Here is a 27,110-nt window from a genome sequence, read left to right on the forward strand (position 1 = left end):
CATCAGGGCCAAAGTACTGGAGTTTCAGCTTTAGCATCATTCCTTCCAAAGACATCCCAGGGCTGATCTCCTTCAGAATGGACTGGTTGGATCTCCTTGCAGTCCAAGGGACTCTCAAGAGTCTTCTCCAACACCACAGTTCTAAAGCATCAATTCTTCGGTGCTCAGCCTTCTTCACAGTCCAACTCTCACATCCATACATGACCACAGGAAAAACCATAGCCTTGACTAGACGAAATTTTGTTGGCAAAGTAATGTCTCTGCTTTTGAATATGCTATCTAGGTTGGTCATAACTTTCCTTCCAAGGAGTAAGCGTCTTTTAATTTCATGGCTGCAGTCACCATCTGCAGTGATTTTGGAGCCCAGAAAAATAAAGTCTGACACTGTTTCCCCTGTTTCCCCATCTATTTCCCATGAAGTGATGGGACCGGATGCCATGATCTTCGTTTTCTGAATGTTGAGCTTTAAGCCACCTTTTCCACTCTCCACTTTCACTTTCATCAAGAGGCTTTTGAGTTCCTCTTCACTTTCAGCCATAAGGGTGGTGTCATCTGCATATCTGAGGTTATTGATATTTCTCCCCGCAATCTTGATTCCAGATTGTGTTTCTTCCAGTCCAGCGTTTCTCATGATGTACTCTGCATAGAAGTTGAATAAGCAGGGTGACAATATACAGCCTTGACGTACTCCTTTTCCTATTTGGAACCAGTCTGTTGTTCCATGTCCAGTTCTAACTGTTGCTTCCTGACCTGCATACAGATGTCTCAAGAGGCAGATCAGGTGGTCTGGTATTCCCATCTCTTTCAGAATTTTCCACAGTTTATTGTGATCCACACAGTCAAAGGCTTTGGCATAGTCAGTAAAGCAGAAATAGATGTTTTTCTGGAACTCTCTTGCTTTTCCCATGATCCACTCCACACATACATTCTTACTTTCTTGAATTTCAGAGAGTAGTAGTTTGTTTCTGTTCAACCGTAAACATTTATATTCAACTATCATTTTTACTCCCTGGTGGCTCAGACGGTAAAGCGTCTGTCTACAATGTGGGACACCCGGGTTTGATCCTTGGGTTGGGAAGATCCCCTGGAGAAGGAAATGGCAATCCACTCCAGGACTATTGCCTGGAAAATCCCATGGACAGAGGAGCCTGGTAGGCTACAGTCCATGGGATTGCAAAGAGTCGGACACGACTGAGCGACTTCACCATTCACTATATCATTTGTACATCCAAGAGCTGCTGCTGGTAGTTTGAGATGATAGTAGGAAAACAGCTATGACATATTCCCAGAAGCCCTTCTTCCCTCCTGGAGGCCTGCTTCTGAGTGCCCCATGCTGGTGGGGAGAATCTGCAAGGTTAGGGCTCTCAACATGTTCATTCAGGGCCAGGAGAGGGGGAAGCTCTGGGTAAGGGGGGGACAAGATAACACTAGGGAGTTAGCTCTCAGGTGCTGGGGGCTGTTTGGACTACTTAAGAGGACCTCTGGACATCTGTCCACAGCCTGTGGACAGTGGCCTGCGCTGGGCAGAGTTTTCTTAGAGGGTTTTCACCTCTGCCCACTCTCAGCCATGCCCAAGAGAGAGATGCTGCTTCTGTCCACCAGTCTGGCTTAATGACTGATACTTGTTTTGCTTTCAAGAGGAGATTGTTTGACCACATTTGGAAAACATCATCAACTTTCAGCATCTTAGCCTCAAAGGATTAAAAAATATATATATTTTATAGTTCCTGTACAACTGGCAGAGGCAAGGTAATTCACTGATTAATAATACATTTTGTCCATTTTTTTCTTACATCATACTAGCAGATAATGTGTAAAAACATTTACTCGTGCATAAATACCTGGCCATCTTGATCACACTGCATTATAGAGTTTCTGGGGCCGTGTGGCTTTTCCAGATTTGTTGGACATACTTTTTCCATTTTCAGAATAACTTAGCTTTTATCCATTTTTCTCTGAACAAGTTTGGCAGCTTGCAACACAGTTAACTTTTAATTCTTGTGGGGGAATTAAAGCAGGAACTTGGGAGGGGAAAACAACCCAGATAACTGTGACCCACATGTTACCTTGTAAATGACAAACCAAGAAGTGGTGTAGGAAGAGAAGGAAGGGGAGAGAGAATCTCGTCCAACTGAGCTGAAAGCATTTTTCATATCCAGATAGTCTTCCTCTCCTGAGAATCCAATAAGAAGCATGGCTAAAGGACTGTTCCCATCAGATCCAGTGCTCTGGGTGGAGATTTTCAGGGCTTAATGGAGAGAACAGGGGATTTCCCACAATTTGCCCATAATGAACGAATAGGGTTTCTGGTTCTATCTCCTGCTAGGATACGTGACGGAGCCCCCTCTGGAAGCCTGTCAGGAAACAAAAAGCCCTCTTCCTCCAAATGGAGGTCATGGGTCACAGTATGATGGCACAACCTGGCCTGCGTGCTCCTTCCAGCCCTGAGGTTCCAGCGCCTCCCTGCTCCTCTTGCCTAGAAACCCTGCACCGAAGGGCTCCAGTTTTCTTCTTCCTCCCGTGGTGGTGAACTGGCAGAGGCAAAGCAGCGAGGAGCCCAGAGGGTGAGCCTGAGGGGTGGTTCCTAGACCCTTGTGTGGACGGAGGGGCTGGTGTAAGACTGCGCCCCCTGGTGCTCATCACTGGGCTTGTCAGTCCCTGAAAGAGCCTCAGGGCAGATCTTCCTGCTTCCTGCCGCCCTGATCTCCCTTTCTCGGGTGCCCTCGATTTCCTAAGACTCTTTACACTATTGCCCAGCATGTAAATGCCTTGTGGCTTTGTCTGATGTAGAGATCCTGGTGGTGTCCTTTGAGTCTGCCCGCTTCCCACCAGCTCCTAAGTCACACATGGATCTCCAGACCCTGAGCGTTATTGTATTGATCGTCTATAGCAGGGCCCAGCCAACTACAGCTTGTGGACCAAATCTAGCTTCTCGCTTAATAAAGTCTTGTTTGAACACAGCCACCCTCTTTCATTCACATGTTGTCTAAGGCTACTTTGCTCTATGATGACAGGCTTGAGTATTTGTAAGAGATTGTGTAGCCTCCAGAGCTGAAATTTGACACTTTCCAGGACAAGGTTGACAACCCCTGGTCTGTATCTAAACAAAGATTGAAAGTAAGTTAATGCCTGTAATTGGGAAGACAAATTACAAAATTCACTGATAATTGTTTGTTCTTCTACTCAAGGTTAACCATTTAAGTATCATAAATCTCATAAAGCTTCCAACACCCACAGGCAAACTGGGAAATGAAATAGATCTCTCCAACCTCTCACATACTGAGCTCAGGTGATTTCCTCAACTGAATTCCCTGCTCAAAGTCGCTGGCTTGACCTGCAGTGAGACATGCCAATCTTTCATCATGAGTCATGTAGGAGCCTAACTTACTGATTACTTCCTGCTACAGAATATCCTCTTGCCCTTTACTCTGACCCCTGAATGTCTGAGTCCCTATTTAGACACGTTCAATGCCCTAACTGTCCCCATTTTGACTTTCAAACTGTGTTTCTCTATCTCTGTGCACTCTGGCATCTGCATTCCCTGAATTTTCACCCACTCAGGAACCACTCAGCACGTTTAATTTCATAGCTTCTATTATTTAGTTAAACCTGCTAAGAAGATCATCTCTGAATCACCTTTACAAAAGACTAAATACAAAGAATGGTTTTGTTTTAAGTCACTGACGTTGAAAATACATGCCTTCCTACTAATACCAGGAACTCATCACCAACTTCTTCTAACAGTGTACAGTGGAGAGTTAAGGCGATTTGGGCAGAGAGAGAAAATCAATGTCAGGGAGAGGGAGGTATAGGTGTGTTTTGTTCCACACAGGCGCGAGGAGAGGCAAAGTAAGTGAGTGCTGCAGCTGATTGACCCAGAGCTGAGATTACAGGGAGCAGACCCCGGTCCAGGCAAAGAGCATTGCTGCCTATAACTTGGCTAGTCACCACTGGAGGACTTCTCTTCTTCCCCGCTTTTCACTGTCAGGTAGTAGATGCGGTTGGCCTCTGGATAGGTGACTCTGCTGAGTGGGAGCTTGTAGATGGTGGGGTTGTTGGTTGTCAGGAGCAGGAAGGTGAGTGTGGAGAGGCAGAAGGGCCAGGTGCCTGGTGGCACACCAACCTGAAAGCAAGAACACCGGGATCTGAAATGTTCCTGGGCTCCTGGGACCTTGCAGGAGAAGGATGCGGAAGGGGCTAAGAGTGGCGACCCTCCCCCAGTGACTGCCTTCCTAGCGACCCTCCCCTTGGCTTCTGGATTGATCTGCCAGAATGATTGGTTTGAATCTGAAATGTTGGTCCCTTTGGGGACAATCAGACTCTTCTAATGATGGAGCTGAAAATCCCCTAGAGACAATCTCTCATTTCCGGCTAAACATAAGTACCTCCATCTGTCCACCCATATTCTCCACTGCTAGTTACAACACTTTCTCTTTCACACACACATCCACACAAACACACCCCTCAGAGGCACATAAAATATGCCAGGGCCAGTCCTTCTCTGGGAAAACCTTGAATAAACCTTGACCAGGCTGTTGTGTGGAGTGCTAGTGACCAGAACCCACTCACAAGACTCCAAATGTCCTGAAGCCCTGGTTGGGTTGGGGCACTTTAGGGTGGTGTCAGGAGACCCCAGACTTACCACTGACATTATGTTGGTGAGGGCTGCTCCCATGTATGCACAGAACAGGGCTGTGGAGACACAAGGACCATCAGGAGTCAGCTTCCCAGGGCCCATCCCCAGCCTTCCCTAAGAGTGGGCTCCACCCCGGCCCCAGTGCCACCATGTTGGCCCCACACCCTGAAATCTGGCGTGTTTGCTTGTGACCCATCTCTCACTGGGCTGTGTGCTCTCTGAGGTTAGAGATGAAAGCTTGCATATCCCTTTATCCCCTCCCCACTTCCATGGTAGCCCTGCATAGAGCCTGGGGTCAATAAGCATCGTTTACTACTCCACACTGCCCTTGGTGATGCTCTAGCACAGACTGGATGGCTGGGTGGTTGTCTGTCTGGACAGATGAGTTGTCAGACTATATGAACTCTGAATAAAGTCCCTCTTGTCCAAGATTCTGAGCCGCTGTGATGCTGTGGAACCCTCACCAAGTCCCCTCACAGCTGGACCATGTTGGGTCCCTGAGCCAGGCACCTGGCTTCACTCACAGATGAGGACCCCCAGGACAGTGAGGGGAACTCATTCACAGCCCTGGTGCCTCTGGACAAGCTCCTTCTGCTTCTGTTTGCTCTGTTTCCCTGTCCAGAACACCTGTCCCCTCCCTGTCTTTGCTTATCCAAATCCCACCCTGAAAGGGTTGAGATAAGCTCCAGCCTCCTCCCAAAGCCTTCCCAGGTGGTTCCAGCCATAGGAATCGGCCATCTCTCTGAGGATCATAGACAGTTACAGTCTCATCCTCAAAATACCTGGCAGTTTTGACTTGGTGAATATTTGCTGAGCCTACTGGCTCCAAGTCCAGACCCCAGCTGGATGCTGAGGCGGGTACAAGAGACACAGAAGGCATTTACAGTTCCCACACTTAACTGGGGGAAAACAAAAAAAAAAGCCCTTCTGGATGATATTATACCCTTCACTTGTCTCTAGTTTTGCGTATTAGTGTCCTGTTGGTTCCAGAGGATATAAGCAACTCCAGGACAGGGAGGCTGATGGGACTGGAGTTTGAATCTCACTTCTGCCATCAATAGTTGTGTTTGGACAAGTTTGTCAACCCCTCTGGGTCTCATTTCCTCACCTGTAAAATGGGGCGAAAATCCATGCCTGGCAGTGGCCTTGGCAGGATGAAATGAGTGCTGTTTGTCCAGCACAGAGCGCGGCCCTGGGGTGCAGAATCATGCCTGTGGTCCATTTCTCTTCACACAGCGCGTTGTTTACTCAATGGAAATCAGCTCCTTTAGTGCTATGTGACTATTTTCTGGGACCTCAGGCCTCCCAGGCACGTCATCTCACTGGCTCTTTCCAATGGTCTTTTTAGATATCACAGACAATTGCCCTGAGTTTGGGCGATTACATCTCCTCTGCTGGACCATGGCTTCGTGAGGATGTGGTCTGTGTCCTCCAGGTCTAGCCGGGGGCCTAGCACTTGGCGGTGCCCAGTCGATAGCGGCTGAGTGAGAACAGTTGTTGAGGCCAGGAACGTTGCCACTAGCACACGAGGAAATGCGTGTGTGATTTCCTCATGAACTTTAGTGTTTCATGAGGAATAGTGGTGGTGATGCCAGCTGACAGAGGAAGAACCTCAGATCCCCAGCTCTTAGGGTACCCCCACTAAATCCCTTAGTGGTAAGACCACAGCCACAGTCCTTCCATCATTACTGCTCAGTACTGATGAGGATCCACATGGGTATCCACAACCGGGGGAGTGGGGAAGGGCAAGGAACAGCAGAGTGGCTTGGCTGCCAGCTTCCCCGATACCTACCGCAGATGAGGGCCAGCAGGTGGGTCTGCCAGGTGAGGGCGTAAAACATGCCCCCGATGGCGATGCAGGAGAGGACAGAGTTGTAGCTCCAGAGGCCCAGGTAGATGGTCTTGAAGGGCGTGGCCACTGTCAGGGCTGTTGGACAAGGTATTGCATTTCTGGCTGATTCGAGGTCACAGCACAAAGGCTACCCCGGCTGGTGCCAGTCCCCAGGTGCCCTTCCTCCCGTCGCTGACTCCCCCCCCTACCCAGTACCTGCTCATTGGAGGAGCCTCTACAAAGGGCATCTGGTCTTAGGAAAGCAACAGTGGGGGAAGAGAAGTGGTTTCCACTGTTTTTCAAATATTTCACTCAGAGGTATGACTACTTCTGGTCATACCTCTGAGGGTGAGGGTGAGGGTGAGTGTGAGGGTGGGCCAAGGAGATGGGGCTGCAGGCCCTCCCCACTCCTTTGGCCAGATCAGCTGCATTTTTAGCAAGAAAGATTTCAACTGGTTGAGAAAAATTAAGTCTAGACACATATAGATTCATGCAGACGGAGAAATGAGACGGCAGAAGGGGTTGGATGTGAACAGCAGGTGAATCTGGGTGAAGAATTTGTGGGTGTCTCTCAGACTATTTTTAATTTTGTAAGTTTTCTTAAGTTTGAAATTATTTCCAAATAACATTTTTTTTTAAAGTTGTGCTTCCAAGAAATTTTTGAAAAATATTGGGATAAGTCAACAGGCTCCTATTCCCAAAGCACCCAAGGTCCATTTCTGACTCTACTCTCTTTGTTTACATATGTGAATGTGTGTATAGACACCTACATAGAAATTAAATCACATTTGTCAAATGACAATCCAATTCTTGGGAAAATTTTTCCTGATAGCTTAGTCAAAATTTCAAAGTGCTAGGTTGTTTATACCCCACTGGGTCTGCTAGTGCTCCCCACCCACACCGGATTCCCCTCTGCCTCCCACCCCTCAGCTCCCAGGGGCTACAGGCCAGTAGGTCTCAGCAATTTTGCATCTCCCCATACAACCTGCTCAGATGGTAAAGTGTCTGTCTGCAATGCGGAAGACCCAGGTTCAATCCCTGGGTTGGGAAGACCCCCTGGAGAAGGAAATGGCAACCCACTCCAGTACTCTTGCCTGGAAAATCCTATGCATGGAGGAGCCTGGTAGGCTACCATCCATGGGGTCACAAAGAGTTGGACACGATTGAGCGACTTCACTTTATACAACCTGCTATCTTTTGGAGACTCAAGAAAGGAAAAAATGAGTCACAAGCCCTGACAGTGTCTAAAAACTTCAGAGAAGATAGTAAGCCTAGACTCTTTACTGTGTGCTGGGAGAAATGACCTCAGGAAAATGACCCCTGCTGAGCCGGGGGGGCCCTGGCCTACCTGCCAGCAGCCCCACGATTGAGCCAATGGCTGCATGCAAGCAAATGAGTGGTGAGCAGATGAACAGGGCCACCAGGAACACGCCACCTGTCCAGGGGTTGTCGCAGCCGTACACCTGCCCGACCCCGACAGGGATGGCTTGTAGCAGCTGCAAAGTCAACAAAATCCAGGTCAGTGGAGTGTGGGCTGATAATACAAGGACCAAGCCTCAGGGTGAGGACTGAGCCTTTCCCCGGGGGGGGTCATGGTGTGGAATGGGAGGATTGCTGTGCCCGCGAGCGTGTGGGAGAATGTGGAAGGGAAGGCACGAGCTGGAACAAATCGCTCTTCACTCCACCACTTGGCAGGCATCTGAGCATCCCTCATGCAAAACTGGGCAGGTCCCCAGCACAGAGGCTGGAGCCAGGTGGTTCTGAGGGACATGTGGCTTTTGCTTTGGGGGTCTACAGGGTGCCTCCCTGGACTGCCACTGGGAGGTTTCAGGGCAAAAGGGGGCTTCCTCTAGACCTGAAATCCTAGAAATATTCCAGGAATTCTGGAAATATTCTAGGCCATTAAAAAAATTTTATACATTTTTTTAATGGAAGGGTAATGGCTTTACAGAAAATTGTGTTGGTTTCTGTCTAGGCCATTTTGATGAATGATTTGACCAAAGATCACCCAGCTCATGGTGGCCGATCCCAGGCTATAGCCTCTGAGCCTGACCCGTAGTCTCTTGGTTGCTCACATTTGGTGCTACCCCGGGGATGGGGGAGCCCGGGAAGGAAGAGGAGCACTTCCCCTGCTCTCCAGGAGCACTCAGCAGACAGGTAGCATGAGAAATATCTGGAGAACATCACGAAGCACCGGATCCCTGGGCTTGAGAGTCACTGGGAGATGTTGGAACTGGAGATGATTGATTTGTCAGTGATATCAAGATAGCTTTTTAAAAAAATATCCAAATCATCCACATTTTGGCAAAAAGTTCTTTGAGGGGACAAAGGAAAAGAGGGAGATTGACAGGGCAGGGAGAACACTGGCCCAGAGTCATGAGCCCCAGCTTTTAGGGGTTTCTGCAGAAGTTTGTGTGTGACCATCTCTGTAACACGAGGAGGCTGCCTAACGATCTTCCAGCTTCAAAATTCTGCCAACTCCTTCCTCCATTACCAGCTCATGTGACCTCTTTGAGGACAGGACTCCTTTAGCTGAGGCCATAAAAGGTGCTTAATAAATAGTGTGGATTAGTTCAGTGGTTTCCAAATTTTGTGAACATTGAAATCACTTAAAGATCTTTTTAAAAAAATATTAATGCCTAGCACCTCCCCAGACATCCTAAGTGGTGTGAGGGGGCATGGCCAGAGCACCAGGTACTGCTAATCTACAACAGAATTTGGGGACCAACGAATTAGTCATCATCTACTGTAGATGTAGGGAGTTCATTGCATTTCTCCCTTTGATGAAATTTTGTTCTTTTTAACAACTTGATTTAATTCTAGAGTCAGTCTGATTTCTTTAGAGAATTTGAGGTGTCCCAGACAGTTTTTAAACTATGTCTATTCTTGCCTCTGAATGTATGGCCTTTTAAACACCAGCCATTGTTTGGTCCAGAGCCTATAGACTTGTGCAAGAAATCACAGGGTGCGGGCCCTATCTTATTTAAAGGAACCCTGAAAATCCTTTGTTCCAATCCAGGGACCTCTGCTCCATCTGGGAAGCCAGGTTTAAAGTCCAAGGAGGCAAGAATGAGAAAAATGAGGGGGCAAGCTGCCTTGGAGTAAAGTTTGAGTTTAGAATGAAGCTCTGCTGGGATCCAAACTTCAGCCTGGTGAACCGGGGCCCCGACCCGTCCATGCTGCTCTCTAAGCTACAGCCAACACCCTGGTGCAAAGGGCAGTCAGGTGTGCGGTGGAAATTTCCTAAGGACCGGCCTTCTCTGTACTCTGGATAATTCTTGTGTAACGACAACAAGCCAGCTAAACAAAACAGAAATCACTCCCCTCATTGTTTTAAAGAGAAAGACAGAAATGGCACTGATTGGTCAAAACTCAGATCTGGATGGTGTAGAGGGAAAGGAGTCAGTGGTCAGAGAGGTGGTGCGTGGGAGCTCAGAGGGTGAGCTTGGGCCTCAGGGAACCTGGGTTTGACTCCTAGTACTTTTTACTGTTTGAAGATGAACAAGAAGCATCTCTTCTACGTGGCTGTCTCTACTCTGGTCTCTCAGCAGCGGATGGTACAGCCTCACCACGCAGGGCGGGTTGGGGGCTCAGTGGGCCTTTTTCTCCTGCAGTACCGCATACCCTGTGGCTGTCACTCAGACCAGCTTCACCCGCAGGGCTCAGGGACAGCAGATTGTGCCCTGAGGCAGTGTGTCCAGTCAGCAGATGGCTGATCCTTCAGTTCGTTTCGTTCCTGCTCTGACCCCAGTAGTTTTCCATTTGAGAAAGCGGGTTTTCACTTAAACACAGGGCTCTGTCTTTTCCATTGCCTTGGATTTAGGTCCTAACCCTGCCTCTGATCCCATTCCAGCCCCAGCCCCAGCCCCAGATAAAACTTCTAACAAGACAAAAACTTTAAAAAGAAGTTTGGCATTGTTGGCAGCAGTGTCTGCCATGAGGGTCGGGGGAGGCCTTCCTTTCCCGACAGTTTCAGGCTCAGGGTGTGGCCGAGCCTGCAGGGCCTGCGTTGTGCATGCCACCTGGTGTCCGCCTGGCACCAGGGCCACACCGAGCCCCACACTAAGCACATCGAGACGCAGGGCCAGGCTGGGTGGGGAGGGCTCAGAAATCAGATTTTGTGAACAATATTTGAAGCACCAGCTACAGCTTGATCTTGGGCAACTAACCCTCCCTGTGCCTTAGTTTTCCCATCTGCAGAAGAGGATGATGGTAGTTAGCATTGGGTTATGGTGAGGTTTAAATGAGTTAGTAAGCTAAGGGCTTTGAACAGTGACTGGTACATAATAAATTTGCTCAGGGTAAGCTGTTAGCTATGCCTATATTCATTAACAGGGCTTCCCTGGTGGCTCAGATGGTAAAGAATCTGCCTGCCATGTGGGAGACCTGGGTTTGATCCCTGGGTTGGGAAGATCCCCCAGGAGGAGGGCATGGCAACCCACTCCAGTATTCTTACCTGGAGAATCCCCATGTACAGCAGAGCCTGGTGGGCTACAGTCCATGGGGCTGTCCATTAATACGCATTAACAAGGTCAAAATTTTACAGTTCTATATATTTAATCTTGTGTGAGATTTTTATTATATCCCTTTATCTCTGATTTCTAGAGATCAGTAGAATAAATGCCTTTGTCTATTTGTGGATATCAGGACATAAGGCAAGGTTTCTCAGCTTCGACATTACTGACGTTTTGGGCTGGCTAGTTCTTTGCTGTGGGGAGAGGGCCGTGCATTGTAGGAGGTCCGGTACCAGTAGTACATTCCACCTAGTTTTGACTTTTAAAACATTTCTGTAGACATTCACCGTCCCTAAGAGGGGAAAAAAAGTCACTCCTGCTTGAGAGCCACTGATATGGAAAATACACAAAAATTTACCCCCATCTTCTATTGATAATATCTTTTTTTTTGGCAGGGGCGGGGGACATGCCTCGTGGCTTGTGGGATCTTAGTTTCCTAACCAGGGATCAAACCTGGGCTCTTGGCAGTGAAAGCTTGGAGTCTTAATCACGGAACATCCAGGAAATTCTCCTATTGCTAATATCTTTAAATTCCTGATTTTAAATATTATTTCAGTGCCTTGACCCTTCACCCACCTATTCATCTTATTTAATATTTTCCCCTCAGAGCCACCATTCTGTATTGCCAGCCTAACCGTTATCTGTACCCTTGTTTATCATCTGTTTCCCTGGGCAGATTGTAGGTGTTCTGAAGCCAGGGATGTTGTCCTATCTTCTGTGTATGCCCAGGGCCTGATGACAAGCCTGGCACATGTAAGGTCTCCAGTAGGGGGTTATGGAAAGAAGCTATGGAAGTGGCAGTGACCCTTTCCCGTGCTCCTCTCTGCTAAGATGCATCATTCACTCGAGGTGCAGATAAACTGAGAGCCTGAGTAATTCACGAAGTGGTGACTGAGATGGCTGCAGTGGAAACAGGCCCCCACACACCTGCCGTTGGCAACTCACCAAGGGCATCTCAATCTCCGACCAGGTGATGTTGGGCACTGAAGACACAGGCTCCACCAGCGTCGTGGGGAAGAAGAGGTTGTAGTGGCCGGTGGCTGCCAGGTACAGGGTCACGGCGAGGTTGAAGGGCAACGTGAAGACAGGGAGGTCCCACTTGCTGAAGATGGAACTCAAAGCACTAGAAAAGACGGGGCTGGAGATGAAAGAGAGAAAAGATTTAATTGCTGTGATCAGTCTTCAGTCTACACTGTCTAGTCCGCTCTGGTCACTGGGCCACTCACTGTTTCCCTTTCCTTGACAGTCATTCCTGTCTCCCTTGAGAATCTAGTGGTCCACTGACCTGGGACTGGATATAAGCCAGTGTTCAATATAAGTCTACATCTTTGGGAAACAAAATTTAAAAGTCTTATAACTTGTTTTCAGTAGGAAACTTTATAAAATAATTTATATATTTCTTTGTTTCTTAAACCAAGAAAACAAAATCTAATCCTTACAAAATGGCATGTGTTGCCTTTGGATCATTACAAGGTACATCATGATGTATCCTGGGCTGTGATGACATTTAGAATATATGCTTTAAATAACCTTCTAGGGGGGAGGCTGCTATGGACATAGGAAACTCGCAGGCTTGAATTCAGCTGAAGTGCTTGGAACTATTCTGGGAATCAGCACGTGAAAATGAAACCTTCAGTTGATTGTGTTTTCTGTTTTCTTTTCATCTTCCTTGTAGAGAGCACGGATATTGGAGAAAGAGGGAGTGAGGTGCAAATCCGAACTCCTACACTTAAAGGCTGAGTGAGCAGCACTAGGAAATTTACCTTGCCTCATCTCAGTTTCTTCTGAAAGGACCATCACCTGGCATCCAATGCCCTATGCCTCCCACAGCTGCACAGGTGCACAGCTGCAGGCCAAACTTGAACTCATGTGATACGGTTGATTGGTTAACGTTTAATTAAGGATGCTCAGTCTCAAACAGGCATTTAAGCCTGCCCTAATCCCTACTATAGATCCCTAGCAAATTAACTTTCCAATTTTCTGAGACAACTATTTCACATTTTCTCCTTTCTCCTCAAATCTTTGCTTTCTGTCTCCCTTTAGTTTCACTAACCACCTTGCTTTACTTCGTTAAGAAAAACAGAAATGACATGATGAGAAATGCCTCATCTTCCTGACCATAAGATTCATATTCTAACTGCCTCTCTGCCTTTTCATACAATGGATTGTTCCTGCTCTCTTATCAGGCTAGTTCTTTTTCTTGTACTTGGGATCCAGCCTGTCTCAAAGTCTTGGTTCCTGCAATTCTGTCCTTTCTTTTTTGCAGCTTCAACCTCTCCTTTTTCTCCAGGTCACTCTCATAAATACATAACGTGCTCTAGTGCGTGTGTGCTCAGTCGCTCAGTCGTGTCCAACTCTTTGCGACCCCATGGACTGTAGCCCGCCCCAGGGTCCTCTGTCCATGGGATTTTCCAGGCAAGAATACTGGCGTGGGTTGCCACTTCCTACTCCAGGGGATCTTCCTTCCCCAGGGATCCAACCCAGGTTTCCTGTGCTCCTGCATTGCAGCTGAATTTTTTTTACCACTGAGCCACCTGGGAAGGCCAAAGTGCTCTAGCACCTTCTAACATAAAGACCTTCCCCCTTTAGCCTGATTTCTACTCCAGCTATTGCCCTATTTCTCTGCCTCCTGCACAGCAATACTCAAGACTAGTCTGTCTTTACTGTCCCCAATCTTTCTCTTTCCCTTCTTTACTGAACCCACTCCTATCAGGTATATGTTCTACCCACACCATGGAAATGGCTCTTGTCCAGCTCACAGATGCCATCTCTCTTGCTGAATCCATGGTCAATCTTTGCCCCTTTCATTTGACAGTTGGATCCTGAACCCTTCCATCAGGGATTGAGAGCCTTCTGTCAGGGCGACCACGACACTGCACTCAGTTGCTTCTGCAGGCGCTCCTCAAGTCCCCTTTGGCGGTTCTTCCCCTCTTCTGCCAGACATCTAAATGTTGGAGGATCCTACAGCTCTGTCTTGGGTCTTCTCTGTTTGAACCCTCTCTTTCTGCGTGACTGTCTTTAGTCTCCAGGATGAAGTATCTTCTATATGCTACTATTTTCTAATCTTGACCAGATCACTAAGTTCCAGATTTGCACATCCAATGTCTTTCTCAGCATCTCTACTCAGAAGACTGAAGTTTAATGTGTCCAAACAGAACTTTTGATTTGTGTCCTGTCTCCCACCACCAACTTGCTTTTTTTCCACTGCGTTTTCCATCAGCCCAAGTTCTCAGGCAGATTATAGGAGCACACTGAGTCTTCTTTCCTCCCTGCCTCATCACACTCCACAGCCTCCCAGAATATCCTGTTGCCTTCACCGTCCTTAAAATATACCCTAAGCCTAGCCACTTCTCATCGCCTTCATGGACATGGCTCTAGTCAAAACATTTCTGTCCTCTGTGGGTTATTGCAGCAGACTCCTAACTACGCTTCCAGCATCCATGCCTGTTCCAGCTAAAATCCACTCTACACTGCAAGGAGAGAGATTTGTTTAAATTTATCCACATCCTTTCACTCGTCTGCTTAAAGCCCTTTAACTGCTTCTCACCACAGCTGTAGTAAAAATCGAAAGGCTTACTGGAGAGGTAGAAACTATTAGGTACAAAGTAAGCTACAAGGATATATTTGCAACACAGGGAATATAACCAATATCTTATAATATTTATAAATGGAATATAATCTTTAAAAATTGTGAATCACTATATTGCACACCTGTAACTTATATAACATTGTACAGCAACAATATTTCAATTAATAAAAAGGCTCCCTGGAGTCACGTGGTGCCTGGGACATGGCCCTCATTACTTCTGCCCTCGCCTCCTGCCACCCCTGCTTCATTCACTGGGCTTCAGCCCCACTGGTCTTGTTTCTTGAACACATCATGCTTTTTTAGTTGGAATTTTTTCACATGCTGCTGGTTCTGCCTGCGACTTCAAATGGCAGGTACACTCTCGTTTAGGTGACTGTTTAAATATCCCCTCTGCAAAGTGGCCTTCCCTGACCATGCAAGTCTGGACCACTCCTTCCCATTTGCCCTGTTTTGCTTTCCTTAAAGCACTTACCACATCTTGAAAGGATCTTTTTAATGAACAATTTATGAATTTATTTCTTTCTTTGCCAAGAAAAATGTAAGCTCCCAGAGGATGGAGACCTTCTCTTGCTCACAGCTGTCCCCACCATCTAGAACAGTCCCCGGACAATGAAGGCCCTCAGCAAATTGTAGTTTGCTGGGGAACTCTGGCACTGCTAGTCTCTGCCCTGTGGACTGGCTTCTAGGACTGAATGAATGGATTAGTGAAGTGCCAGGGAAGAGGTGCTCTTTTTTTTTTTTTTTTCATTTTAAATTGGGAAGTGAGGGTAGGGCGAGTGCATTGTAGACACACTGGCACCCAGTGCACCGTGGCTTAGGGGCTTAATCTCTGCAGCTATAAACCAAATGGGTGCAAATGAAGACAGGCCCTCCTCCTTCTGCGGCGTGGCGTGTGGGGGGCATTAAGGAAATCACCACAGAAATGACTGTCTTAACATTTTGTCTTGATACATTAAAGAGGAAATCCTAAGAAGAAATGTAAATTGCCCAGAATGCTTAATGTCTTAATTTATTTGCAAACACTACTAAAAAGCGCTGGAACAGCACTTAAACTAAATTAAACTAACGGGTTTTAGTAACTCCTGACTTTGAAACCAGAGAAAGATGTTAAAAATCAGATGGCATGTCGGAGAGTTGTAGAGCTCAGGGACTAGGGGACACAGGCTCCCCTGAGGCTCTCAGTCACTGCGTAGCAGTGGGTGTGACCAGCGGCAGTGGGCGTGACCCCGGCAGTGGGCGTGACCCGCGGCAGTGGGTGTGACCCGCGGCCCTGGGTGTGATGCTACAGACACCGCAAGTTCAAGTGAACTGGGTATCATGTGTGTAAAAGGCCTATTTGTTCCCAACACCTTTCATCTTGACTTTTTTATTTTGAAAAATGAGGCGATCGCACAGCAAGACCTCAACTGATGCTTCTTGTTCAAAGATTCTATGCTTTAAACAGAGACATTTTGTCCCAAGCAAGCTCTCTGATTCTGTTAGAAGTGAAATTTCAGCTTTTGGGTCTCGGTTAGGCCGCTGGATAGATGATTCCCGTGTAGCCTGGAGTTGAATAGTGCGGACTCTGGGTTTATCACCTGGGGTAGGTTACGCAGCCTCTGCATGCCTCCCCTTCCCTTCTGTAAACTGGGGACAGTAATAGCCCTCCCTTGCGTAGCACTTAGAAAATACTTGGTAAGTGTTAGCCGTCGTTAGTAAGCCTATCATAAAGAGGAGTTCATCAGGACAGTAAAACCTATGTGGTGGACTTCCCTGGTGGTCCAGTGGTTAAGAATTCACCTGCCAAGGCGGGGGACACGGGTTCAATCCCGGGTCTGGGAAGATTCCACGTGCTGTGGGACAACTGAGCCTGTGCTACAGCTGCTGAGGCCCACACACTCTGGAGCCTACTTTACGACAGGAAAAGCCACCACAATGGAAGCCCACATATGGCAATAGGCAGAGTGGCCCCCACTCACCATCCCTGTAGAACCCATGTGCAACAAAGACCCAGCACGGCCGTAAATAATAAAGAAATAGCCAATATTAAAAAAAGTGGCATTTGGCCTTTGAAAGGTCCCTATTATTCCCAACTCAAAATGACCCCCTCGTGTTACAACTGAACTCATGGACTCCTGGGAGACAAGCCAGCCTTTGAAGACACTGGGCCCCCTGCCAGTGTCAGACACAACGCCTTGGGTCCCTGTAGGTGTTTAAGCAGAAGGAAGGAGGTGCCTCACCAGGACATGGCTGTGAGGGTCACAGGAAGCAGAAGCCACCAGTAATAGTCTAACTTCTCAGAGAACACGGCTATCAGCATTCCCACCAGCATCCCGTTGTACCCATGCAGACCCGAGGCGATGGCGGCCCTGGGGGTGAAAACACAGTTACTGTGTAAATTTGGGGGCACTCACCGGGCCCATTCCTGGTGCTCACAGAAAAAAAATCAGCTCATTTGATGAATATTGGGTAGTCACCCTGCTGCCGGTATCTTTCTAGATCACACACACACACACACACACACACCATGATTACTCTCATTGATCTGGAATTAAATGATGCACTTTGTGTATAAGATCTCCTTTGCAAGTCAGGGCAAGCTAGGCTCCTTGACGTAGAGGGAAATCTAATAGAAACCTGACACCAGGAAGGTGTATGTGTGTGTGCATGCACACGTGTGTGTAAAAGAGACAGGGCAGGAAGAAGAAGGGAGGCAGGGAGGAGAGCGTGTGTTCTGACTGTGCTGTGTGACACTGTGACTTTCTGACGTTGAGTGCTTTCTCCTGTCCGAGGTTGTCCCCAGAGTTGACGAGGGGTGTTCGCTGTGAGGCCCATGCTCCTCCCCACGCCCGGCATGGCAGGAAGACCAGAGGTGCCATAGAATCCAAGCTTTGCCTCCTTCTGCTTCATCAGAGATGTCCGTGTGCACCCAAACTCTCCCTGATCTGAGTGAACTCTGCCCTTGACCCTTCCCATTGCTCTGCTGGGCAAGGGATGAGACTGGGCAAATAGCATTGCAAAGCCCCCACAGAGAATGAGAGTTGTGTGCTGTGGTCTCCGCTGCCCTCCACTGAAAGCTTCATGGGGCCAATGCTCATCTGATGTGAGTGTCAACAGAGTCTGTACAAGGAGCTGCTGAATGGCTGTGAGTGCGTGTTAAATCCTACCAGGTACTGACTGTTTCACAGGCAGAGGCATCTGGAAGCATCATGTCCTGTAGTGGAGGAAGGGTGCTCTGACCAGAGGAGGCTCCTGCCTGGCGGAGGCCACGGCTTAGGTCTAGAACAGGGGGGCCTCCAGTTGTGGAGTGAGCAGGAGATCAGCTCAGCTAGATTAGGGGAGTGGGAGGCAGGGGAGAGGGTGCGCAAGCGTATCTAGTTTCCAACAAGAGAAGCTGAACATGGGGGACTTGTGTGGGGACACTTGTATGGGATTCGGGCAGCTGGGTCTTTAGCTGCTCCTGGGAGCAGGCGGGGGGCTGAGAAATAACAGGGCAAGAGGAAAGACCACTGGAGTTCAGAATCTCCTCAGGACTAGAATAACTACCTGAGAAACCTATGTTTTTGGGGAAAAAAAATCATTATCTTTAAGGGTGTTTCATTTTCTCCATATTTTCTCATTTCTGTTCCATGTTAGAATTTAGTCCTCTTTTAGTTTTAATAACAGCTGATTTGGGAAAACTGAGCAGAGACCATTGACCCATATTGGCAGGAGGGTGTATAGGAACAGCAGGAATCAAATAAAGGAGCTCAGGGGAGATAAAATTAGGGGGGCATCTAAGGGCTGCCTCCACAGTTGCCCTTCCCCATGGCAAGTCCTCTCCCTGGACCCTTCTGTACCAAAACTTTGGTGGCTTCTGGTTTGATCGTCAAAAGGAAACCCATCAGCTTACATCCCTACCCTGACCATCAACAATATAAAATGAGGTTCAATCTCAGTGCCCCCAAAGACCTTCATTAGAACCACGTTCCTCCAGGACACTGCGGCATCATTGTTGCTGAACTTGAGGCTGCAGTGGTAAAGTGCCTTCTTGGACTAGTGGGGGTGGGATAGGAGAAGTAAGGATCGGGGAGTCAGCGTAGGGGGAAGAGGGGTGGACAGGGAGAAGGGGTGTAGCGGGGAGTGGGGATAGGCCAGTAGGCATTGTGGAGGGGAGTGGTGGCGGTCATGACTAGGGTATGCAGCTACATCAGTGGGGACCGTGGTGAAGCTGGGGCTTCTCGGAATGATGTGTGTATGGAGGGTGCTTAGAGCTTTGAGCCTATGATATAGAACATGTCACTGACCTTCCATCAATGAAGGGGGAGTCTTTGCTAGACACTGTGGTAGAATATGGAACATCGGAGATGGAATTCTTGTTCTCAACAGAGCCAGTGAGAGCAGACTCAGAAAGCAGAGTACCATCCCATATGGTATGGGGGTATATTCTGTGATTGTTCAAAGAGAAAGGAGGGTTCAGAGAGCACTGGGAGAGTCAGGAGTGGCTCCCTGGAGGAGGAGGGATTTGCAGGAGGTAGAATTAGATTTTACAGTGGAGGTGATGAAATAGATTTTAGGGATTAGATTTGGTAGACGGAGTGCCTGAAGAACTATGAACAGAGGTTTGTAACATCATTCAGGAGGCAGTGACCAAAACATTCCTAAAGAAAAGGAAATGCAAGAAGGCAAAGTGGTTGTCTGAGGAGGCTTTGCAAATAGCTGAAAAAAGAAGAGAAGCAAAAGACAAGGGAGATAGGGAAAGATATACCAAACTGAATGCAGAGTTCCAGAGAACAGCAAGGAGAGATAAGAAGGGCTTCTTAAATGAACAATGCAAAGAAATAGAGGAAAACAACAGAATGGGAAAGACTGGAGGTTTCTTCAAGAGAACCGGAGATATCAGGGAAATATTTCGTATAAGGAAGGGCACCGCAAAGGAGGACCTAACAGAAGTAGAAGAGATTGAGAAGAGGTGGCAAGAATACGCAGCAGAACTACAGAAGGAAGGTCTTAATGATCTGGATAACCATGACGGTGTGGTCACTCACCTAGAGCCAAACATTCTGGAGTGTGAAGTCAAGTGGGCCTCAGGAAGAACTAAGAACAAAGCTACTGGAAGTGATGGAATTCTAGCTGAGCTGTTTGAAATACTAAAAGACGATGCTATTAAAGTGCTGCACTAAATATGCCAGCAAATTTGGAAAACTCAGCTGAGGCCATGGGACTGGAAGAGGTCAGTTTTCATTCCAAACCCAAAGGGCAACACCAAAGAATGTTCACACTGCTGTGCTGTTGTGCTCACTTCACATGCTATGTGGTTATGCTCAAAATCCTCTAAGCTACACTCCAGCAGTATGTTGACTGAGAACTTCCAGATGTACAAGTTGGATTTAGAAAAGGCAGAGGAATCAGAGATCAAATTGCCAACATTCGGTGGATCATGAAGAAAGCAAGGGAGTGCCAGAAAAACATCTACTTCTGCTTCACTGATTATGCTAAAGACTTTGACTATGGATCACAAAATACGAAGAATTCTTAAAGAGATGGGAGTACTAGACCACCTTACTTGTCTCCTGAGAAACCTGTATGAGGGTCAAGAAGAAACAGAACTGGATATGGAAAACTGACTGGTTCAAAATTGCAAAAGGAGAATGACAAGCATGTATATTGTCACCTTGCTTATTTAACTTATATGCAGAGTACATCATGTGAAATGCTGGGCTGGATGAATCACAAGCTGGAATTAAGATTGCTGGTAGAAATATCAACAACCTCAGATATGCAGATGATACCACTCGAATGGCAGAAAGTGAACAGGAACTAAAGAGCCTCTTGATGAGGGTGAAAGAGGAGAGTGAAAAGGCTGGCTTAAAATTCAGCATTCAAAAAACTAAGATCATGGCATCTGGTCCCATCACTTTGTGGCAAATAAAAGGGGAAAAAGTAGAAGCAGTGTAAGATTTTATTTTCTTGGGCTCCAAAATCACTGGGGACTGCCCTTTCCAATCACTTTCATGACTGCAGCCATGAAATGAAAAGAAGCTTGCTTGCTACAAGGAAAGATATGACAAACCTAGGCAGCATATTAAAGAACAGAGAAATCAGCCTGCAACAAAGATCCATACAGTCAAAACTGCGGTTTTTCCAGTAGTCATGTACAGATGTGAGATGTACATGTACATCATGTATAGATGTAAAGAAGACAAAGCACCAAAGACCCTTGGGCTGCAAAGAGATCAAACCATTCAGTCCTAAAGGAAATCAACCCTGAATATTCATTGGAAGGACTGGTGTTGAATCTGAAGATCCAATGCTTTGGCCATCTGATTCGAAGTGCTTACTCACTGGCAAAGACCTTGATGCTGGGAAAGACTGAAGGCAAAAGGAGAAGGGGGCGACAGAGGATGATACGGTTAGACAGCATCACCAACTCAGTGGACATGAATTTGAGCAAACTCTGGGAGACAGTGAAGGACAGAGGCCCCTGGTGTGCTGCAGTCCGTGGGGTCACAGAGAGTCAGAAATGACTTTAGTGACTGAACGACAACAACAGGATTAGATAGGCAGAAGCAAAAGCTCTCAGCTGGGAACAGTGTGATGTTGTGTGGTAGGTTGGGTGAGGCCTGTCAGAGAAGGCTTTGGAATCTGGCTGAGGGATTGGGTTTTTACCTAATGCACTCTTGTCTTAGATTCTTAATCAAGACATTTGGGAAGATTAGGCAGACAAGGTGTGTGTTTCCCTTGTAAAATTGGGAGCAAAAAAATCATTCAAAGAGTTGCTCTTTGAATGACTTGGCAAGTTTTCCAGTGGATTATGGTCAGTAGGGAAGAAGGAGAATCAAACTGTCAGATCAGGAAGGAACCTGGGCTTCTTGAAGATGACCTGTAGATTGGCTAGATGGAATTCACCTCAGGGGATTTTTGGCAAACAACGATGGAGCAGAAAGGACAAGAGCTGATCCTGTCTGAGGCCGGTTATGTGTCAGCTGCTGTGAGGCTTTAGGTAAATGGCAGCAAGGAATAAGGAGCCCAGTGCTAGAAGCCAAGACACAGATCTTGGCTGGAGTGCATTTCTCCTGTCACTCGCCAGAACTACACCCCAAAGAATTCAGCCTCTCATCCATCTGACCTGGAATGGCCTCCCAGCTAGAGCTGGCGTGTGTCTTGGTGGAGCTGGAATGTCGGGTGGCTGGAGGAGTGTGGCACTGGTTACAACACAAGCAGCTTGGATCATTCCCCAGGCTCTGGGGTCACCAGGGGCCTCTGGCTCTGCTGTCCATTCTGTCCACGTGCCAGCGGGAGCAGCCACGTGTCTAAATCTGAGCCCTGCCACCCATTCGCCATGGCACCATCCGTGAGCAACTCCCAGCCTCCTTTCTCACACTTGCAAAATGTGAACGCTTTTACCTTCACTGTTTGCTTTGTGAAGTGGCAGGAAGAACCACAGGTAACAAGGCAAGAAGGTGTTTTTCAATCTTTTTGACAGTACTCCACAGTAAGGAAGGAATGTATTTCATAGTATGACCCAGTTTCTCTCTCTCTCTCTCTCTCTCTCACACACACACACACACACAACACGATTGAAACAAAAATTTCACAAAATAATACTTTACCTTTACTACATACGGATCACTCTAATCTGTTTTATTTTATCCTGTTATTTTAATTAAAAAAATTTTTTTAATGCTGCTGACCATTTATGATATGTGAATGTATTTGTGACCCCAAATTAAAAAAAAATTGAGGACATGGGCATTCCTAAACCTCTCTGGTCATCAGAAGCACCCAGAAGAATCTTATTTAAAACACCACCCCCATATCCAGATCTGCTGAAAGGGAACATCTCTGGGAAGGATGGAGAATGGGGTGCGGAGTGAGAAACTACAGTTCTTAGCAAGCACTCTAGGTGATTCTGGCCATCAGGAAAGTTTGGGAACCATAACTTATGGCAAAGGGCAGTTCAGTAAAATGCTATTTATCGTTACCGGGACTTGTGGCCCCTGGTGCAGAGCTGGCCGCTCCCCTGGCCTGCCACTGTGCTTCCCGGCTTCTGTTGGTTCCCTTCTCCAAACCACCCTGGCACTACCCTCTTGCCCGCTGGCCTTCCACTCTCCCACATCAGCACTACTAGTTCAAGGCTGCCCTCTCTAACCTTCCCAACACGTAGAGATGTCTGCCTGCTCTGAACTCTCCAGTATGTGTACTGCCTAGTATTATTCAGAGACATTTCTTGTCTGTTAGATGTATCTTCCTAACTGCATTGTAGGCTCCATGAAGGAAGAACAGCTGTGCCTGCCTTTGAGGGAATGTTTCCAGAAGGCTCTACAGTCAGATGGAGCCTGGAGCTGTCACTTGCTGTGAGCACACTGTGTGAAGAACTCCAGTGACATGTTCAAAGGTGATTCTCAGGAAACTGGTTGGCTGGTACTGGATACAGTTGGCTGGTCACTCAAGTAATTGCTTCTCCACCTTTCTACTCCGAGAAACCAAGGCCCCCATAGAGAGGAACTCACCTGTCCTGGCTCAAGATGAGGGCAGTTAAAGTTGACACCACGGTCCCCAGACCTCCCGTAATTGTCCACCAGGGGTTCTGGATCAGGAGCCCTATGAAGATGATGAACCCGCTGAGAGGGTTGTTGGCAAACATCACCTGAGCGGCCCCCCTCAGAACCCAGTCTGTGAACTGGAAGGCCAGGGGTTTATCTGAAAGAGACAGGCAGAGTCATCAGCAGGGTTGAGCCTGTGCTTCCCTGCCCGACCGCTGGTTGGCGCGGCAACCAAAGCAGACAGGGAGCGCTAGTGGGGACATTGCCTCTCATTCCTCCGGTGCCCAGCCTGAGCCTCTGAGTGGCCTGGCAGTCAGTCCACAGTGGGTGTCAGTTTTGTTGTACAGACTGAGCGCCATGCTGAGACCAATTTAATGCTGTTCCAGCCATCAGCTTGGTTGGCAAGGAAGCCCTAGGAACATTCCAAGGGAGATTTATTGGTCCAAAGGAAGAGGTGGGGAGGGAAGGAAACTCTTTTTGTGTAGAACTCTATGGCTCAGTTGAGGGCTGGTATCTGAGCAGGAAAGAAACTGGTCTGGAGGGAAAAAAATCTGGGAAAGAAACGACTAGCCCAGCTGTGAAATTAGCATTGAGTTATGCATTGACACTGAAGATTGACATATGTTCTGTCTCATTCTCTGGTTTGGTTTCCAGGACAACCTGTACAAGTGGGCGGCAGGTGAGGGAGAGGGGGGTGGGGGGTATTTGTTGCAACATTAGTTAAGGGAAACTGGGAGATGAATGATGTTGAAAGGAAAGAACCTGGAACACTGGGGAGGGTGAGGCCAGTATTTTCTTGGCACGTAAAAAATGACTGTGGAATAAGTGAAAGAATGACCATTTAGTTTGTTAGAAAATGGCTTACATGTTGCTACTATGGTTGCCCTATATCTATTCCAGGTAGGAGTGAAGCACTGGCAAAGAGCTAAAATCAGTGAAATGCACTGAATTCTGGAATCATGGAAATTCAGATGGGAGGATACATTATGCTCACCGGAGCCAGCTTGGGGCCGGAACACCTGCCATGGATAAGTGAGGGAGCAGCTTCCCCAGGCCAAGCCAGGCGGGGCACCGGCTCCTTGGCCTGGCCTGGCTGCTTCGTCCCTGGACATCTACCTACCTTTCAGCCAGCTCCTGTACTCCTTCATCTCGCCTGTGAGGTAGCCCACTGCTTGGAAGAGACCGATGCCCCCTTGGCCTGCAGAGTCCTGAGGGGCTGCCCCAGTTTCTCTTCTTGTATCCTTTTCATTGGGTTTTTCAATCTTCACAATGTGGCTTTCTTCATTGGATGACCGGAGATCCTTTCAGGAAGAACCATGATAAAACATTAAATAACAGAGCTTTTTGAGAGCAGGGGCATTTGGGGCTAGGGAAGATTGTCAGATTTTTTTTGTTGTTGTTGGAGATGGGGGATTATGAGATAAATGTCCATTGTGCCATGCTGTCTAGAGTGCTTCATGCAGGCCTGCTCCTCCCAGGACCACTACACATTCCTCATAGCAGGGTTCTTAACCTTGTGTGTCCAAGGATCCCTTTTGGTAGTTTGGCAAGCCTGTGGACTTCTTTCTAGAAGGTTTGTAAATGCATAAAATGAGATTGCAATGAAAACCAATTATATTGAAAGGCGGTTATCACAATATTTTAAAAACCCAATGTGCATATGGGGCAGTAGATCCAATACCAATACTGATTATAATTCCAAGGTAGAGATGAGTGACTATGTGGGATGTCAACTCGGGACAACTGTATAGGGCCATTCTAGCTCCAGAGCTCACGTAGGCTCACCCGCGACCTTTACTGTGACTACATCACAGCCCAACTTCCACCCAGTCTCACTTCTCTGCAGGTATTGACCCAGGGACAGACCCCAGAAAACATCTTAGATCCACATCTCCATCTTGGGGTCAGCTTCCTGGGAGAAGCTGTGGCAATGACAAAATTCCCAGGTACTACTTCCCAGTACTGTGGCAATGACAAAAATCCCAGGTACTACTAAAGTGGCTGTTGTTTATTGCTTATTTATCATTGAAGTAAATTCTAAAGTTCATTGGAGGTTAGTGAAAATAAATTCTTTTCTCCATCTAAGTTCCATCCATTTATGAACCCTTGGGTCAGGACTCCTTGCTCTACAACTATGTCTTCCAATACAGTAGCCAGTAGAACATGTGGCTCTTGGCACTTAAAATGTGGCTAATCTGAACTGAGATGTGCTTAAGTAGGTTTTGAAGCCTTAGTATGGAAAAAGAATGTATGAAAGACCTCAATGATGCCTTCTATTGATTATATATTAAAATAATAATGTATTCATACATATTAAGTTAAATAAAACATATTACTCAAATAATTTCACCTGTATGAGGTGTTTGCATATTTTAGAGACTAATATATTCTAGAGCACATCTCAATTTAGATTAGCCACAGTTCAACATCACAAAAACAAACAATCCGATGAAAAAATGGGCAGAAGATCTAAACAGACATTTTTCCGCAGAAGGCATTCAGATGGCTAAAAGGCACATACAAGATGCTCAGCATCACTAATTATCAGAGAAATGCAAATTAAGACCACAGTGAGGTATCACCTCACACCAGTCAGAATGTCCATCATCAGAAAGTCTATGAACAATAAATGCTGGAGAAGGTGCAAATAAAAAGGAACCCTCCCACACTCTTGGTGGGCATGTAAATTGGTACAGTCGCTATGTAGAAAAACTAAAGACAGGGCTACCATATGACCCAGCATTCCGACTCCTAGGCACACACAGGGGAAAACACAGTTTGAAAAGATACACGCCTCCCAGTGTTCACTGCAGCACTATTTGCAATAGCCAGACTATGGGAATGACGTAAGAGCCCATCAGTTGCACAAATGGATTGATAAAGAAAATGTGGTATATTTATACAATGGACTCTTCCTCAGCCATAAAAAGAATGAAATCATGCCATTTTCAGCAACATCTGGACCCAGAGATTATCATCCTAAATGAAGTAAGCCAGTCAGAGAAAGACAAATATCATATGATATCCCTTATATGTGGAATCTAAGAAAACGGTACAAAGAAACTTACATGCAAAATAGAAACAGGCACACAGACCTAGAAAACAAGCATGGTTACCAAGGGGAAACAGGAGGAGGGATTATCAGTTTGGGATTAACATATACACACTGCTAAGTCACTTCAGTCATGTCCGACTCTGTGCGACCCCATAGACGGCAGCCCACCAGGCTCTGCCTTCCCTGGGATTCTCCAGGCAAGAACGCTGGAGTGGGTTGCCATTTCCTTCTCCAATGCATGAAAGTGAAAAGTGAAAGTGAAGTCGCTCAGTCCCGACCCTATGGACTGCAGCCCACTAGGCTCCTCTGTCCATGGGATTTTCCAGGCAAGAGTACTGGAGTGGGGTGCCATTGCCTTCTCCGTATATACACACTACCATATATAAAATAGATAAGCAACAAGGACCCATTATATAGCACAGGGAACCATACTCAATATTTTACAAAATATTGCAATAACTTATCAGGGAAAAGAATCGGAAAAAGAACACACACACACACACACACGTAACTGAATCACTTTGCTGTACACCTGAAACTAACACATTGTAAACCAGCTATACGTCTATAAAAAATAAAATAATTTTATCTGTTTCTTTTCTTTTTACTTTTAAAACATAGTAATATAAATTTAAACTTATATGTGTGGCTCACATTATGTTTCTATTGTACTTTAATGTTCTGCAGATTTCTCTAACCTCGTCCCTGCATCAAAACTTAAATATCTTGAGGATGCCAGTAGAAATGGTGAACTGAGGCCCCTCAAATTCTCCCCTCCATTAAGGCAATGAGAACACTGGTAAAAAATGTGCCTGAGGTGGTGGATAACAATTGAGGAAAACAAGAAGCTAATCAAAAACTTAAAAGGAAAAACTAGGATGTCCAAAGGGGGCTTTAAAAGGCTTGGGCATATGCCTTACTATTCTCTGGAATTCTGCATTCAGTTGGGTCTATCTTTCCCTATCTCCCTTGCCTTTCATT

At 46.9% G+C, this 27,110-nt stretch overlaps 1 protein-coding gene across 3 annotated transcripts in view; it reads right to left on the bottom strand.

Moving 5' to 3' along the window:
- Positions 1–27,110, bottom strand: part of SLC14A2 (solute carrier family 14 (urea transporter), member 2) — a 70,406-nt gene that overhangs the window by 30,954 nt on the left and 12,342 nt on the right. For 2 of the 3 annotated variants that reach the window (XM_010842030.1, XM_010842032.1), the window contains exons 2-9: positions 24,195–24,375; positions 23,042–23,231; positions 16,790–16,918; positions 11,927–12,119; positions 7,816–7,963; positions 6,429–6,563; positions 4,643–4,692; positions 3,949–4,123 (exon numbers count right to left, since the gene is read on the bottom strand). In XM_010842030.1, the coding sequence (XP_010840332.1) occupies positions 3,949–4,123; positions 4,643–4,692; positions 6,429–6,563; positions 7,816–7,963; positions 11,927–12,119; positions 16,790–16,918; positions 23,042–23,231; positions 24,195–24,375 (1,201 nt within the window). The remainder of the gene's footprint in view (positions 1–3,948; positions 4,124–4,642; positions 4,693–6,428; positions 6,564–7,815; positions 7,964–11,926; positions 12,120–16,789; positions 16,919–23,041; positions 23,232–24,194; positions 24,376–27,110) is intronic. The other variant, XM_010842031.1, reaches the window with a different exon arrangement.

This window comes from Bison bison, unplaced genomic scaffold (assembly GCF_000754665.1).
Source record: "Bison bison bison isolate TAMUID 2011002044 unplaced genomic scaffold, Bison_UMD1.0 scf7180017864170, whole genome shotgun sequence".
NCBI classification, from domain to species: domain Eukaryota; kingdom Metazoa; phylum Chordata; class Mammalia; order Artiodactyla; family Bovidae; genus Bison; species Bison bison.